We start from the raw sequence: 15,948 nt of genomic DNA, 5'->3' as shown, positions 1-15,948 counted from the left end.
CTATACAGAGCGAGCTGTACAGCTCATTCTTCTCAGCACGTCAAGGCGGTTCCAAATCACGCACGCATCATAAGTGAAATACGATCAAAAATTATAAAATTCATCCTTGAATGTACTTTAACCAGTATTTCAATTCACAGAAATGACCAATTTCCATATTCAAAGCTGCGTATTGGCAAATACTTCGGATAACATTTCAAAATCTAGTAAGGATGTGGAAAAGTATTTTCTTTTTCCACTACATTGGGGAATACTCTCGATTCCAGTATTATTAGAAAGTAACAGCCGATTTTAAAAATGATGATTCCTTAAAATGAGTCTGATATACAGGGTGATTCATAATTATGGTAAAATAATTCAATTCGTGATAGTAGAGGTAAAAATAAGAAAAAAAGTTCTTATAAACATATATCCATAAACGCTTCATTAGCGAGTTATATAGGGTGAAAGTTTTCGCCCGGAATTCAGTTCCTCTGGTGAAATACACCGATGCTGAATTGTTTGGGGACTAGTTTTTGAAAAACTTATGCTGGATTCATATGGAAAAATATCTGAAAAATTGAATAAAACTAGTCTGGAAGCTGTAGTGTGAGTAGTTTTTGAGAAAAAAGTTGAAATATGCAAAAAATCTAAGTAGAAAAACACAGACTTCTACGTTTGATGCCCAATAACTTTCTTCAATGACCAGTAAACAAATAATTTTTCGCAATAAAAATTGTAGAGAATTTAATTCTGAGAAGAATTATGTAAGCTGTGTAAACTAAATTCAATAGAAGTTGAATAAAATGTATTCTTATGTAGTACATTACACCACAAAAATTTGCGTTTTATGAGTAGGAGAGAACTAATAACTCATAAGTTGTAGGTGATTGCAAATAAAATATTCGGTTTTTTATGAAAAGTTTTACTTTTATATGGAAGTAACATATCTAAATGACATTAAACTTATACCAAAAGACTAACGATGATGTTCAAAGTGACCTCCGTTGTTTTGAATGCTTATGTTCAGACGTCTTCTCGTCGAACCTGTTCAAATATTACAGGAGTCTGCTTTATCATTTATATTCCGTTCATAACCCTTAATCGGAGTTCTTCAATGGTATCAATCGGAGTATTGTATACTAAGGTTTTCAAGTGTCCCCAAAGATAAAAATCCAAAGGATTTAAGTCTGGTGACCTAGCTGGCCATGGTACTGGCCCACCTCGGCCTATCCATTGATTTGGAAAGCTATGATTCAGGTGTTCACGAACAGCAACACCGAAGTGTGCTGGAGCTCCATCATGCATAAACAAGATGTTTTGGCGCAACTGAAGAGGTACATATTCAAGTAAGATAAATAGCTCCTCTCTCAAAAAGTTTAAGTAGATTATGCCATTAAGCCTGGGAGGAAGCTCGAACAGAAGTAGATGATCTCCTATGATTCCTGCCCAAATGTTTACTGAAAACTGATGTTGTGGACGATTAGGATTGAGGGCATGAGGATTCTCATCTGCCCAAATATGTTGGTTGTGGACGTTAACGATAGCTGTTCTTGTAAAGTGTGCCTCGTCGGTAAATAAAACGGTTGTTAAGAAGTTTGGGTTAACAAGTTTTACTAAAAACCATCGGCAAATACCAGCACGGGGAATACAATCTCGTGGCAATAGAGTATGAACTTTCTGGAGGTGGTATGGATGTAATTGTTGCTCTTTTAGTATCCTCCAAATAAAAGATTGATTGACATTAAACTATACTGACAATTCTCTCGTGTTCTTCTCTGGATGTTCATAAATTTAATTAAGTACTTGTTCTTCCAACTCAACAGTCATAGTAGATCGGGGTCTGCCTGCATAAATGTGCTCTTTGGATAACAAAGAATCTGTTTCAGACAGACGTTGATGAATAGTGGCAAAAACCTTGAACTTACACATACTCGGTTAGGAAAGTTGTCTTGGTACAAACGTCTTGCTTCAGTACTATTACAGTAGTGTCCCATTCCATACATTAAAGGCATGTCAGCTATGTACAATGAGATCTGATCATTTGTGTCAAAAGTTATGAGTGTTTGTAATTTTGATTCTTGATGTGTCCTTATGCGCGCCTCTCCACTAAATTTATTTTTCATTAAATTAAGAATTGATTGAGTGGTTATTCTTTATTAACGGGAGATTCTCATAGTCATAATCTAATGAACTTATATCATGGTGCGAATACTGAATGTGATAACAATGGAGTTGCTGACGATGATTGAAGCTAAAAATCAGGCGTTTTCCAAAACACATGGATCATTGTTGTCAGGTTAACCTGGAAATCTATATGAGATGGAGCCCTCTACCTGTAGAGCACATAATTATGCTCAGAGGAATCTCGATTTATACATTTAAATGGTAACAATCGGAAGATATTGGTTGCAGATCGAAAACTAAAATTCATCAAAATCAATTTTTTCTTGAAATTTTACCTTACTTTACTAGAACTCAGTACTCATTGAAGATAGAGAATTCGAAATAATCTCGTTTTATTAGGAATTTCATGATCTGAATAAAGGCAGGAGCAAATTTTTCTCATCGATTACAGGATTTGGCGGAAATAACTTAAAACAGGAAAATGAACCGAAATCATGAGGTTTATGGGCCACTCTGTATGTAGCACAAGGAAATTTATGTATCCAATCAATATATTGAAAAATCAGAACTACAATAAAAAATGTAAACATAGAGATTTTGCAAACACTCAAAAACCGCCAATTTATATAGTTACATCACAATATTTTATACTATCGTTATTCAAATTGCATTCAACCTTCATTCTCACTAATCACTTTGTAAAATTCGTTAAATAAATAGCAATACTGTCATTTCGGTAGATATGCTTCGTTTTGCGGATGATATAGCAGTAATGGCAGAAAGTGAAGAGGAACTACAGAAAACACTGAATGAAATGGACAGAATAATGGAGGAAGAGTTTAGATTGAAAATAAACATCCGAAAGACCAAAGTGCTAATATGTTGCAGGACAGGAGAGAACAGCTCAGCAGTAAAGCTAAGGAATGAGGTAGTAAATGAAGTGAAGGAGTTCAATTACCTGGGTAGCAAAATCACAAGTGATGGAAGAAGCTGCAAGGACATTGCCAGCAGAATTGCCCAGGCTAAGATTGCCTTCAATAAGAAGAAAAATCTATTCACCTCAAAAAACATAAGTCTCGACGTAAGAAAAAACATGTTGAAAACGTATGTATGGAGTACTGCAACATATGGAAGTGAGGCGTGGACAATGGGGGTGAGAGAGGAAAGAAGATTGGCTGCATTCGAGGCATGGTGCTACAGAAGAATGATGAAGATCAGTTGGAGAGATATGATTACAAATGAGCAAGTTTTTGAAAGAGTGGGAGAGAACCGGAACTTCTTGAAGTGGATCAAGCAAAGAAGAGCACAGCTGATTGGCCACATCATCAGACGTGACACTCTACTGACAAGGATAATGGAGGGAATGGTTGAGGGAAGGAATATGAGAGGAAGACCTAGGCTGGAGTATATGAAACAATTGCTACGGGATATGAGATGTGGATCATACTACGAGCTGAAGCGGAAAGCGGACGACAGAAAAGCATGGAGAGCTGCTGCCAACCAGCCCTACGGCTGTTAACCCAAGAGAGAGAGACTGTCATTTATTGTGAATTAGTATATAAGCCAGAATATATTGTAACATACTGAGACATACAAACGGGCGGCTGTAAAAACAACACATCCATGGTTACTCTGGATGGAGCACTACAAGTGAACCATGGAGTTCCCCAAGGATCTATTCTGGGCCCTCTTCTTGGGTTGAAAAGCATTATTGTTTGCGGATGACACCACTCTTGTTGCCCAGGATGAAGATCCCCAATTGGCCATCCTCAGATCTGCCCAGCTGCTTGAAGAGGCCAGTTTGTGGTTTGGAGCAAATAGACTGTGCATGAACCAGACTAAGACGCAGAACATGTTATGCACTCTGAGACGCAGACCGCCTTCCTTTGGCGAGCCGGAGGTTAAGCTGCTTGGTTTTATGATAGACGCCTCACTGTCATGGGACCATCACATCAACATGGTCTGTAACCGGCTCTCCAAGGTGACTTACCTGATGCGCAAGTTGAGGAGCATTGTGCCAAGAAGCTACCTGGTGACTGCGTACCATGCTTTGTTGCACAGTCATATTAAGTATGGGATTGTGCTGTGGGGACATGTGGGTTGTTGTGAGAGGATTCTGCTTCTTCAAAAGAAGGTGATCCGCATCATTACATTCTCGCCATACCTGGAACATTTCCGGCCACTGTTCAAAGAACTACGGATCCTCACAGTCTTCAGTCAGTACCTGCTTACCTCGTTATTGCTTCTAAAAGAACAGCTACATAAATTGAAAAAAGTGAGAGGCCAGGCTCATGATTATTTTACTAGAAGACGTGATGATATAGACCTGCCACAATTGCGATTGGCCAGATCACACAACAGTTTTCCAATTCACACCCTGGAAATATTCAACAGGCTCCCAATGTGTCTCCGTGAATTGGAAGATAAACTCCTCAAACTTCCACTCTATTCCTTGAGTGAAGAGGAGACCCAGTCATTTTATTTGTCTCTTTGACATGCCATCTCGATAGTTTGTGTAAATTTTATGAACGTTTGTGTTTTTAATTTCTTTTGACGAAATCTATCCAGTGTAAAGACTGGTCATGGATGGAAAGAAAATTGAATTGAATTGAACATTCGTCCAAATTGTCTTGCTCAAACTGTCAGCATTAGTTGAAAGAGAACAGCATTGATGCTATTTATAAGTATGCTGACACACCACCAAGCTGCTCTATGGTGGCATTCTTATTTAACTGTCAGCATTAATTGAACGGGAACAGCATTGATATCATCGTCTGTAGTTGCCATGATGACTGCCAATTATGGAGACCCACAAACTGATGTTTTCGTTTTATAACATGTTACAAATTCAAACTATCAAACTTTTGTTGTATGACAAAAGTTGTACGGTATAACTTATTTATTTAACAAAAGTTACATATAACAAAGTTTCATAACAAAGTTACACAGTGTAAACGCAGCTTTAGACCTCACTTCGCTCGGTCAATAGATTGCATGCCTCATTGAATGCAATTTTCATGCACTATTAATTAAATAGGATGCAAAGAACTTATAACAGCTTGTCTGGCCGCCTAGATGTCTTCTGGTTTTCTCGCGCTAAATTCCGGAAAGCCTTAGGCTATATGATTATATACAATTAAATATTAAATATATATTTTTTTACAATTAAATCTTGTGTAAGCATGATCTGATCAAATAAATAGTTGGTGTATCAGTGTGGATGTGCATATGGTTTGGGACGTCGTTCAGTTAAAAATGTTATTTTATTCTATTTATTCGCCGACAAGAAATACAGACAGGATTTACTCTGATGAACAGTATAACAGGAGGCTGCGGTTTATTACTGCGCGAGGTCTACTGTTCACAGAACTACTAGTAATATAGAGTCCAATAATAACAGTTGCCTGACTACTTGTTAGGTGCAATTCACACTGAAGTGACGTGGTATTTTCGTGGCACTGATGTTTTGTCACTTCCACTGCGCCACTCCTATTTCGTTTCGCCGCGGCACTTTTATTTGCATTTATGTTTGAATGGGTGCTGAAAAAGTCAGCGCCACGCCACCACCACGTCCCTTCTGTGTGAATTGGGCATTGAAAGCTTTCAATCTCTTTAAAGGTAATATTATAATATATTATATTCATATGCAGAAGAAAATAATATGAATCACATTCTAAATACATAAGGTAGTTGATAGGATACCGGTAGTTATAATCTTCTTCTCTTCCGCTGACATCCACGGTATAGGCATTATTGTCTGTGCCGGTCTTCAGAGTAGCCTTTTGAAAATGAAAATTAATGTTTAGAATAGTGATCAATTTTGAGACCACCTCTCAACGTCTCTATTACCTGTTGGTTTGTAATAAAAGCTTTGACAGGGCAATGCCCTATCGGTTGCATTCTGTCAATGTGCGCTTTCAATTGAATAGAGTAGTTATTAGCATATTAATTTGGACTTTACTTATCATTATTATGTAATGAATTATCAGTCAAGTATATTTAAAAGTTATAATTATTGTTATTTAATTGTTGACAGGCGGCTCAAGGTGCAGTGCGACTGGAGGGTGATGTAATAACGGCGAACGGCTCGATTCTGAGCGGACAGGTGGGCGAAACGAGTTCTGTGAATTCGGAGCAGTCAGTGTGCAGCTGCTCGTGTGTGTGGTGTGGTGTTGCGGGCGGACAGCGACGCTACTCAGTGCGCAGACGCCGGCCCCTGTCGCGCGGCAACAGTGGGGGCGGAGGCGGCAACGGAGGCGGCATCTTGCCGCTGCAGCCGCTGGAACAGTTGCCGGCTGTCACGTCACACACGCACCGTGCCTCCATATGACTAGCCGGCGACGACTTGTCTGGCTCGCCGCGAGTGTCGCCTCTTTCGCCGCCCCACGACAAGTTCAATGACAATTCCTATTTCTCACATGTATATATTAATCCTCCGATGACAGACCATTATTATCCCGCCAAGTAAAAAAGCCAACAACACAACCATCGTTTGCACCATCATCAAAACGGCTAACGTTCACTAATCTAGGTAAACAAAAACTCTTTTTTAATTAAAAAATAACAAACAACAATAATTATAAATACAATAATAAAAATAATATAATATATACTTGACGCTTTATATTTTTACAAAAGAATCATATTGCAGCTCTTTTCACCCAGCATATCAAGCATTAATGGTTGGCAGTCCAGTTTCTCTGATCTTGACCCAATTGAGTTGCTACTGATATTTTACAACTCCGATAATTCCTACTATACTCATTTGGAAAAACTTAAATTCAGTCGTACTTGACACTCAATTTAAAAGTAACCTTGTTGTTTCTTATTATGAAACATAAATACTCGGGTTTCACCATGTTCTGGAAATACATTTGAACATGATCAAATCGCCTACACTTTACAAGGGGTGCGCTAAAGCATATGTTATATATATAGCTTCTATATTCTATCGATAATTCCAGAGCACTCATAGCATATCCAATCTGACCATGCTCAAGTGTCTTGACGGAGCTTGGTGGAAACAGGGCATAAGTGGAGTGAACCTCGGAGACAACATATTATTCTGGTGGATACTTTATATGGGAGTTCAATCGTGATACCAAGACGCTAGTGCCAATTGTTCAACTGTATGCAGGGTTTTCTTTCAAAATATGTGACATCATCATGTCTAAAGCCTAGCATTTTGTTGTGAGAATTGATAGCATACCACAAACTCACACATTTAAGTTAAGTAAATTGGTTTCTCAAAATCAAGCTCAAATTTTGCAGGTGTGAATATTAATTTCCCTGATCTCCATTGTGATGTTTAAATTCATGAAACTTAAGTTACAATGAATGAAGAATACTTAAGGTTGACTCCTTGATGCCAAAAATGTTACACAGAAAGGTCAAATGTTTGAGTGAACTCAAACATTTAATATAGAAAGAAATTTCGAAAAGCATTCTATACAAGAGAGGTGAAATGTTTGAGTGGACTGCTCAGACTGAACCGTATCGTATTTGAACATTCAATGCAGAAGTATTCGTTGAAGTTCTTTCCAAATCGCATTCCTCAATTGAAATTTGAAGTGTTGAATTTCTTGATCTATCACGAACTACTCTATGTTTATTATTATTATTTATTTATTACATTCCACAATCACAATATCAAATTAATAATTGGGAGAAAATCAAGAGGATAAACCAAAAACTCTTTATCAATTTTGATAAAATTAGGGAGATGTTTCATCAAGTATTTATTTTAGTTTGCTACTGGTCATTTCAATGATTAAAACTGATGAAATTTTTGCTACAAAATTTATTCTGAATTTTAAAAATTAAGTTTTCCTGTCAAAGCGGTTCAATGAATGATTATTCAGTCTAGCAGGACCCGGGTTTCAGATCAGAGAGATTACTGTATGCTAGTTCAAAACATACGCAAGTGGAACTTGAGTACAGACTCATAGCAAAACCAGCAAAAAAACTGAACAATTCACTAACACTAACAACAGTGAACTGATGGATCCACCAACTTGTAAAACTACTTTCACATAAAGATGATGCACCCAGAAAAATTCCTCAAGATCAAGTAAATCAAATAGTAATGAGAAAATGCAGTTTAATGATTAATGACAAATAATAGTTAAAAGATTGCCCACTTGCGTTGGTTTTGGAACCATTATTTCATTACCGTACGTTATCAGACTGCCTTCTACGTACCATCAATTAATTACTTGACACTTAAAAGGCTTATTGTTCTTTGACCATTCTCATCTTGTTCCTACCTAATAATTATGAATATAAAAGATTGGTGTACAAAAACAATTGATCAAATTTTCAGACATTTTGCTTCAAACAATGAATTCAGTAATAATATTGAATTTGAAGAAGAGTTTGGCTAGCAAGCAAGTTATCAACGTACTAATAGTAGTCTAATTTATACTTCAAGAGTTTTCCTATTCATCCTTAATGTAGCCTAGATAGCTGGAATTTGAATAAAAAATTCTTTTCATGCATGATCAGAAGGTAGGCAATATAATATATTATACATTCGAATTTTTTATGAAATCCAATATAAGATTGTTCGATTTTTTCTCAATTACGGTACCGTAGATGATTTCATGGTAAGAATCACTTTGAAATTAAATTTTTCAACTCTCTAGGTTAGTTGAGATACTATTAAGAGTTTCGCAAATACATAGCTAACTGGGTTCAACATATAATTTACTTTAATTGATTAGGAAGCTATTGCCTTGAAAAAAGCTCTATAGACCATTTTTTGTTTTAATAATCAACTTTTTAAAATTAATTGTTCAATTTCTAACAATGCTTTTGAAGCAGTTTCGCATAATAATTTTGCACAGTGAATCTTCTAGAAATGAACTGTTCTACCTGCAAAATTAGAATTTATTGGGTAAAATAGAAAGCACATGTCTGAAAATGATCAAGCGGATTATTTAAATTCCAATAATCGCTCAGAAACTAAAATTAAAATTGTTTCGAATATTCTCAATTTATTTTCAATGTGGGCAAATTATGTTCACCATGATGAATATAATCCGAAAATATTGAAATTTTCCAGCAATAGAAGTTGTATGTATTCTCAGTAAATGAAAAGAGGCTTTTATCATCAAATGTTACCTCTTTAGAAAATTATATTTATTCAGAACTTGGACTAACATCAGGTGGTCTTAATGCATCATGCAGATTAAATAATTATAATATTTGAAACATCAAAAGGATCACGAATAAGCGCATTTCACTTTTCATCTGCCGCTATGCTTATTATTTTATTTGTACAAATACAGCTGATAAAAAGTGAAATGCTTTTGTTCGCGGCGAATAATTTTGAACGCACCTTGAGATTATCATCAATATAATATTTTTAATGCATTGGTTCAAGAATATTATTATATGGAGATATCAAATCAACATATTTTGATAGAATGCCACTTTTCTTGTATTGATAATACCGAATTAGACGGGAGATTGAAAATGTTTTGAAATATTCACAATTTAATGTTTTGTAATCATACCATCACATATAAGATCATGCACAAAGTATATTTGATCTACAATTAAATATTCCGTTATGAAACACATTTTTGCTTAAGATCCATGATAATAAAGTTATAATAAATAATTATTATTCAAAAAACTATTTCGATATCATCGTGGAGTTTGCTAATAGATCTTCAAACATAACTCTATTCAAATCATGATCCATGATAATTCAAAGACAATGGCCTATGGCACACTCGACCAGCAAGTATTTATTGAATCATATGAAGCAGGTCCCAACATGCTTCCAAAATTGCATCAAAGACAATGGCCTATGGCCACTCGACCAGCAAGTATTCATTGAATCATATGGAGCAGGTCCATACACGCTTCCAAAATTGCAAACGGCCAGTCCACCACTACCATATTCGTCATCCCTCATTGGTTGAAATCGATTTTTTCAATTTCATGATCATACAGCTTGGTGAAGTGTTCTGAATATTTTTCCACCAGACTCGCGACCATGGTGGCCGAGTGTGCCGAAGGCCTATTTTATTAGTTGAATGTAATCTCATTATTAAATATGTTTAGCATGATTTGGCTTTGAAAACATTGGATTATAATCTAAAAGCCTATAAAGGCTCGGTCAAAGTCGAAAAATTAGCAAACTATTAGCTCTCCAGAAGGTATCAAGTAACTTTGACTATTATTTAAAACAAAATTATTTTCAATGTTTGTAAAGAGTGGATTGTCTTTTGATTTGGCATTATTATCATTTTATCACCTTCATATTAGTATGAAAACTACACAATGACTCATTTAATACATTTCCCATTACACAATGTGCTCACCTGCTCACTTCGATGTTATATAATGATTAGTTTAGCTCATTTCTTATGTATGTTGATCTCTTCCATTACCTTTTCATATACTTTTCAGATTAATGTATTCAATTTGTATTGTATTAAAATTGTAATAAAAGACTGAATAATAAAAGATAAAACTAAACGAATATAGAAATGGCGATTGTATATTATTTTGTTATTTATCATTTAATGAGTGTGGTATTTTTAATATTTTAGGAAAATGAACATAATATGTAATTTCACTTGAGAATTGTACATTTTGTATAGTATTTGTAAATGTGGTATAGATCATATTTGTCAAAACATCCCAATATAGATATAACTAAGAGCTTATTTGGATTCAAAACTGCCAATTGAGTTGGAAAAGAACAGTTAATTGTGATTGACGGGATTTAAAGTGTCAGTAACCAATACAGCAAGTTGAGGATATTACTGTATCAAAACTACAGGCGGCTGTATGTACATCATGAATTCCTTGGATCATGATGATTCTAAAATTATTGTGAACTGATTTCATGTTTCATACATGCAACAAATCGTATAAAATTCAGAGATTCAGACAATCTATTTTGATAGACTTACATTTTATTGGATGAGCCTCTTAAAATTAAGAACAGAATAATTATTATCATCCTGGCAAAGTGAAAGGAAAGATTGGTTTGAAAGGAGAGATTAATCCATCAATATATCAGTCTCCTACAAAATAACAGTTGAATTTTTACCATACTATGGTTTGAACACTTGTCTTTCAATGACCAGATAACATGAGAAATCCTTTTCAATACATCGGGTTTTTGTCATTCAGACTTTTTCATTCAAATGTTCAATTATAGATTCCCTTCAACTTGGCTTCATAGATAGGGTCGATATGAACTGAGAAAAATATTACTTATGTACCTATAGAGATTATTATCAAGCATAAATTAATCTACGGTTCTTGATATTCGATATGCTATCAAAGTCTAAATTGAATCGCCTTTCAAAATGCAATAGATACCTACTGCAACTTTTTCAAAGTAAGTTCCGGTTTATCTAATCTCCTTTCAAAATTCAATAGATACCTACTGCAACTTTTTCAAAGTAAGTTCCGGTTTATCTAATCTCTTGAGAATTAATTTTTTTAGCAAACACAAAGTAAACACAGATCAATACAATCATACAATGTATCACGTTTCAGTGAATAAAATTTAAACTTAATCTCCTTCTACACATCCTGTAATAGATCGAGTTTGTCATTTCTTTAAACCGAAGCGATCCTTTTTCTATTATAATTAAAATAATGATGATATAATTAACTAACTCTACTTATTCCACCAAGTTTTGCTTATCATTGAGCTCAATAAAAATATTGATTTGGAACATTTACACAACACAGTGAGAATTCATCCTGCCATGAACAAATTAGTGAAGTAAATTTAATTTAAATATAATATATGATATTAAAAATTATGAAATTTTTAATGATTACTGCTACAACCTCTGAGCTATTTTGAAGCATTGAATGAATTTGTCTGAATAAAAAATAAGTCGGGAAGAACAGTTTCCCATGCATCAAGTTATGGACAAATTCTAATTGAGTATTTTTAATAGTATTGCAGTGCTCCTTCATTAGAATTAATATATTTTTGATCTGTCTCTACTGACATGAGTGCAAGAATATAAATAGCCTATAAGCATTTAGCATGAATTTCCTGTTCACTACACAATACAAAATCACGTAAAGAGTTGCTTTCTGTGTATATCAGTGCAAGTAATACATGAAATGAAATGGGTCCAAAAAGCCTTTGTTAGTTAAGGAGAATCCAAATGATTTATTTTGAAATTTACTCCCATTCCTCTCACGTAGTGCAGTGTATTACGTTTTGTGATTCCTCATTATTTGTAACCAAATAAACAGCTTTTGTCAAATGCATGTTTTCAAAATATTGTAGATGAATTGAACTATAATAAATTTTGACTGTGTTGTTAAGGCACTTCTGCATTTTGGATTATATATATATATATTATATATATATATATATAAAATATATATATATATATGTGTGTGTGACTTTTTATATCACTCAACTCTAGCAAAGACCTGATGTTCTTTGGCGTAAATTGTAACATCCATGATGGCTTTTTATAAAAAATGAGTTCTCTACTTGAACTTTAATTAAATTGTTGTAGTGGATACCGTACTGTATTATTAAGTTCTAGTCTATCAATGAAATGTAATTTATCAAGAGAAATATATTCAATGTTTTTCATATTAGATTCTATTGAAACGCCAACTCAATGGAAATCAGTAAACTGATAATAATCAGAACAAACTTTGTAGATAGAAAATTCTCTTTCAAATTTGTTTCATTTCAAATGCGATCCTTTTAAACAAAAAGCTTAATTCACCATATTTAATAGAGAAAAGCTAAAACTAATATAGAAATTATTTGATTCTTTATAATTACGAAACTTAGCTGAGAAATGTGCAATTTCATTGATGGGAGTCTTGAAAATGATATCTAGTGAGAGATTACCTATCAGTATTGTCAGATTGATAAACTTTAAATTTGAAATTTGGATTATACAATAACTCTAATTAGTATGACATAATATATTATAGAGTTTTAAAAATTGATCTTCAATCAAATACTTTTGAGATTATACAATATTATGCTTTAAGATAAGAAATAGAGTGCAAAATTTCATCCAACATCAAAATGTAAATACACTGATATTATTTTCAAATTGAATAATAATCATCAGTTGAATTAAAACACTTTTCAAGGAGTGATTGATATTCTAAAAAGATTTTTCTACAAATTGAAAATTTGAAGGAAATTAAACATCTTATTGAATCTTTATTGGTTATTGTCAAGTTGTTTGATGCATGCTTAATAGTGCCAGTGCCTCGTCAGAGTGCCACTGGTGCTGCATTTCTCCACTGATGCTGATGCTAATGCTGATGCATTCCAAAGCTACAGACACAATTTCAAGTTATCTGTTTGGCCATGTTGGCAACAACTAGTCGACTACAATTTCATCTATGCTTAGGTGAACTCCTTAGGTGGGAAAACTTCCATTCGATGATGCAAAATGAGCTGAATAACGAATTATTTGTACGACAATGGTGCTTTGCGCTCATGTCGAAACGCACATGATTTATGAGGATGAAATACTAATAAGATATTATTGAAGACAAATTGCAATTTAATGTAGTAAAACAACAAGTCGAACTGGGAAGATAATTGTGGAAGTATCTGCATGATTGCAAGACTGAACAGGCTGTTTCATTAGTCTAGATCGTAGTTGAATTTCAAAAAGGCAGTGAAGAAGTAGGCCTAAAAATAGCATGCATCAATCAGCCACTCGGAAAAGGAATCAATCAATTAAGATTTCTTAAGATAAAAAAATTAAGTCTAGATTTTACGGACTAGTAGATTAAATTAACGTTTAAAGCGTGTAATAACAATAAATTTGTAAAAATTTACTTTTTTAAGATCTCTGCTTGGATTTATGATTAAAATAAATTTAAAAATAAAGTGCCAATTTGTAATAATTCTTCTAAAAGAATATTGTAGTGTAGAGTCTACATTGTAAATAACTTTAAATCAAATTGTAAGTATATATTACGGAGAGCAGAAATGTTTTGTGATGATTATCGTCTTATGCATTGATCCAGCTTAATTTATTTGTGCAATCTATCACTTAAGTAAAGCGATTCAGAATGAAAATTATAAGAGTATGTAAATCAATGAACGCTAACCTTGCAGTCATATGTTGTATTCTTGTAAAGCTTACAAACGCATATCTGTCGGAATACTTTGAAAGTTATTTCCATTGTGAAGTAGTGTTTATCAATTATTTATGTTGAATAAAATCTTTTATTGCAACGAAAATAACGTTCCAGATATTATTTTTACATTCTAATGCTTCAGTTGTTTAGAAAATAATATACTATTTTAAGGTGAAATAAAAAGATGTTGTCAATTCCACAAAGTTTCTATTTGAGTCCAATGTCCATGGACTCAAATAAAAACTTTGTGGAATTGACAACATCTTTTTATTTCACCTTAATATGGAGAAATTCCACAACATCTCTGTGCAAAGTGTTAATTTTAATATACTATTTGCTGAAACTGAAATATTCTGAGCATTTTTTGGTATTTTTTGTCTCAAGGCCTGTGATGTTAATTATTCACATTGATGAGGGAGTATAATATATATAATAATATTCTTAGTATGAACACCAATTTCTGTTCATGATTATCGAGAAATCTATTTAATTTTGGAAGATTTGATCACAATAAATTTGTTTACTGACAAACAAAAAACTATTTATACACAATAATTATGTGACCAGTACGGCACCCAGTTCTTCTTCTTCCCAGTGAAATACTTCACATATATAATACATCTATTCATATACATAATGACTTCTTCACATACATACATAGGCTACATAATAAAATGTAAAGCATGTGCTTCACGTTACATTTATTTTGTTTGGTTTTGAAAGCTTCCTAGAAACTGAAGTTACTAACAGAGTATAGGAACTGTCAACGGAATAACTTCATTGCTAAATATATTCACTAACACTACAACAGAAAAATTTATTTTTTTGGTTTTAGACGAAAATTTCAGGTTATTAAAGCCTATAAGAATTCTATCAGAATCATAACTTCCTCTTAGGAAACACGAAATTCGACCTGTAATACAAAATGTTGCTAGAAATGAACCCACAACTAAGCAGTCTTTATTTTTGTTGGCAAGTTCCTACTAGTCCAGTCAATATAGACATAAAAAAGGGGGTGTGCTTTCAATTTATAATGTAGTTTTGATTTTTTTATATATTTTTTAGATACATAAGAGAAGTCGAGGACCATTTTTTTTTCATGCGAAATTTCCCTGTGCTAGATACATAAGGATGAATTTTCCATTTTTCGACCGATTTTGACTTACGATGCATGATTTTGAACCGCCTTGACGAGCCGAGTAGTACGATGAGATCCAATCATTGTGTCAAAAGATGTAAGTGTTTGAAATTTTGATCCTTGAGGTGTCCTTATGTGCGCCTCTCCACTAAATTGAGTACATCTAACTGGTGATTCTCATAGAAGCTAAGTGAAGCTAGGTGATAATGATTGAAGCTAAAAATACAAGGAGCATTGTTGACTTGTGTACCTGGAAATCTATATGAGATAGAGCGCTCTACCTGGTCTCAGATTGTAGACCACAAAAGTACAGATTATATTTACGTCCAGAGGGATTTTTATTTATACATTTAAATGGTAACAATCGGGAGATATTGTTGATCAAAAACTAAAATTGATCAAAATTTATTTTTTCTCATAATTTTACTCATTTTTGAAAAATCATAATTCAGTGCTCATTAGAGATAGAGAGTTCCGAATAATCTCTTTTTCTTCAGAATTTTTCAATCTAAAAAATAGCTGGAGCAAATGTTCCTGCCCAATTAACGGATTTATATCTGAAAACTGGAAAATGAACCGAA

General features: G+C 33.8%; 1 protein-coding gene across 1 annotated transcript in view; it reads left to right on the top strand.

Annotated features, from left to right (window-relative positions):
- Nucleotides 1-14,331, top strand: part of LOC111050415 (two pore potassium channel protein sup-9) — a 96,106-nt gene extending 81,775 nt beyond the window's left edge. The window contains exon 5 of the mRNA XM_022336732.2: nt 6,143-14,331. Coding sequence (XP_022192424.2) covers nt 6,143-6,436 — 294 coding nt within the window. The 3' untranslated portion in view covers nt 6,437-14,331. The remainder of the gene's footprint in view (nt 1-6,142) is intronic.
- Nucleotides 14,332-15,948: the final 1,617 nt, after the last annotated feature.

This window comes from Nilaparvata lugens, chromosome 1, assembly GCF_014356525.2.
Source record: "Nilaparvata lugens isolate BPH chromosome 1, ASM1435652v1, whole genome shotgun sequence".
Taxonomy (NCBI): domain Eukaryota; kingdom Metazoa; phylum Arthropoda; class Insecta; order Hemiptera; family Delphacidae; genus Nilaparvata; species Nilaparvata lugens.
Note: the sequence above shows the minus strand (reverse complement) of the source record. Positions and strands in the feature narration are given on the sequence as shown.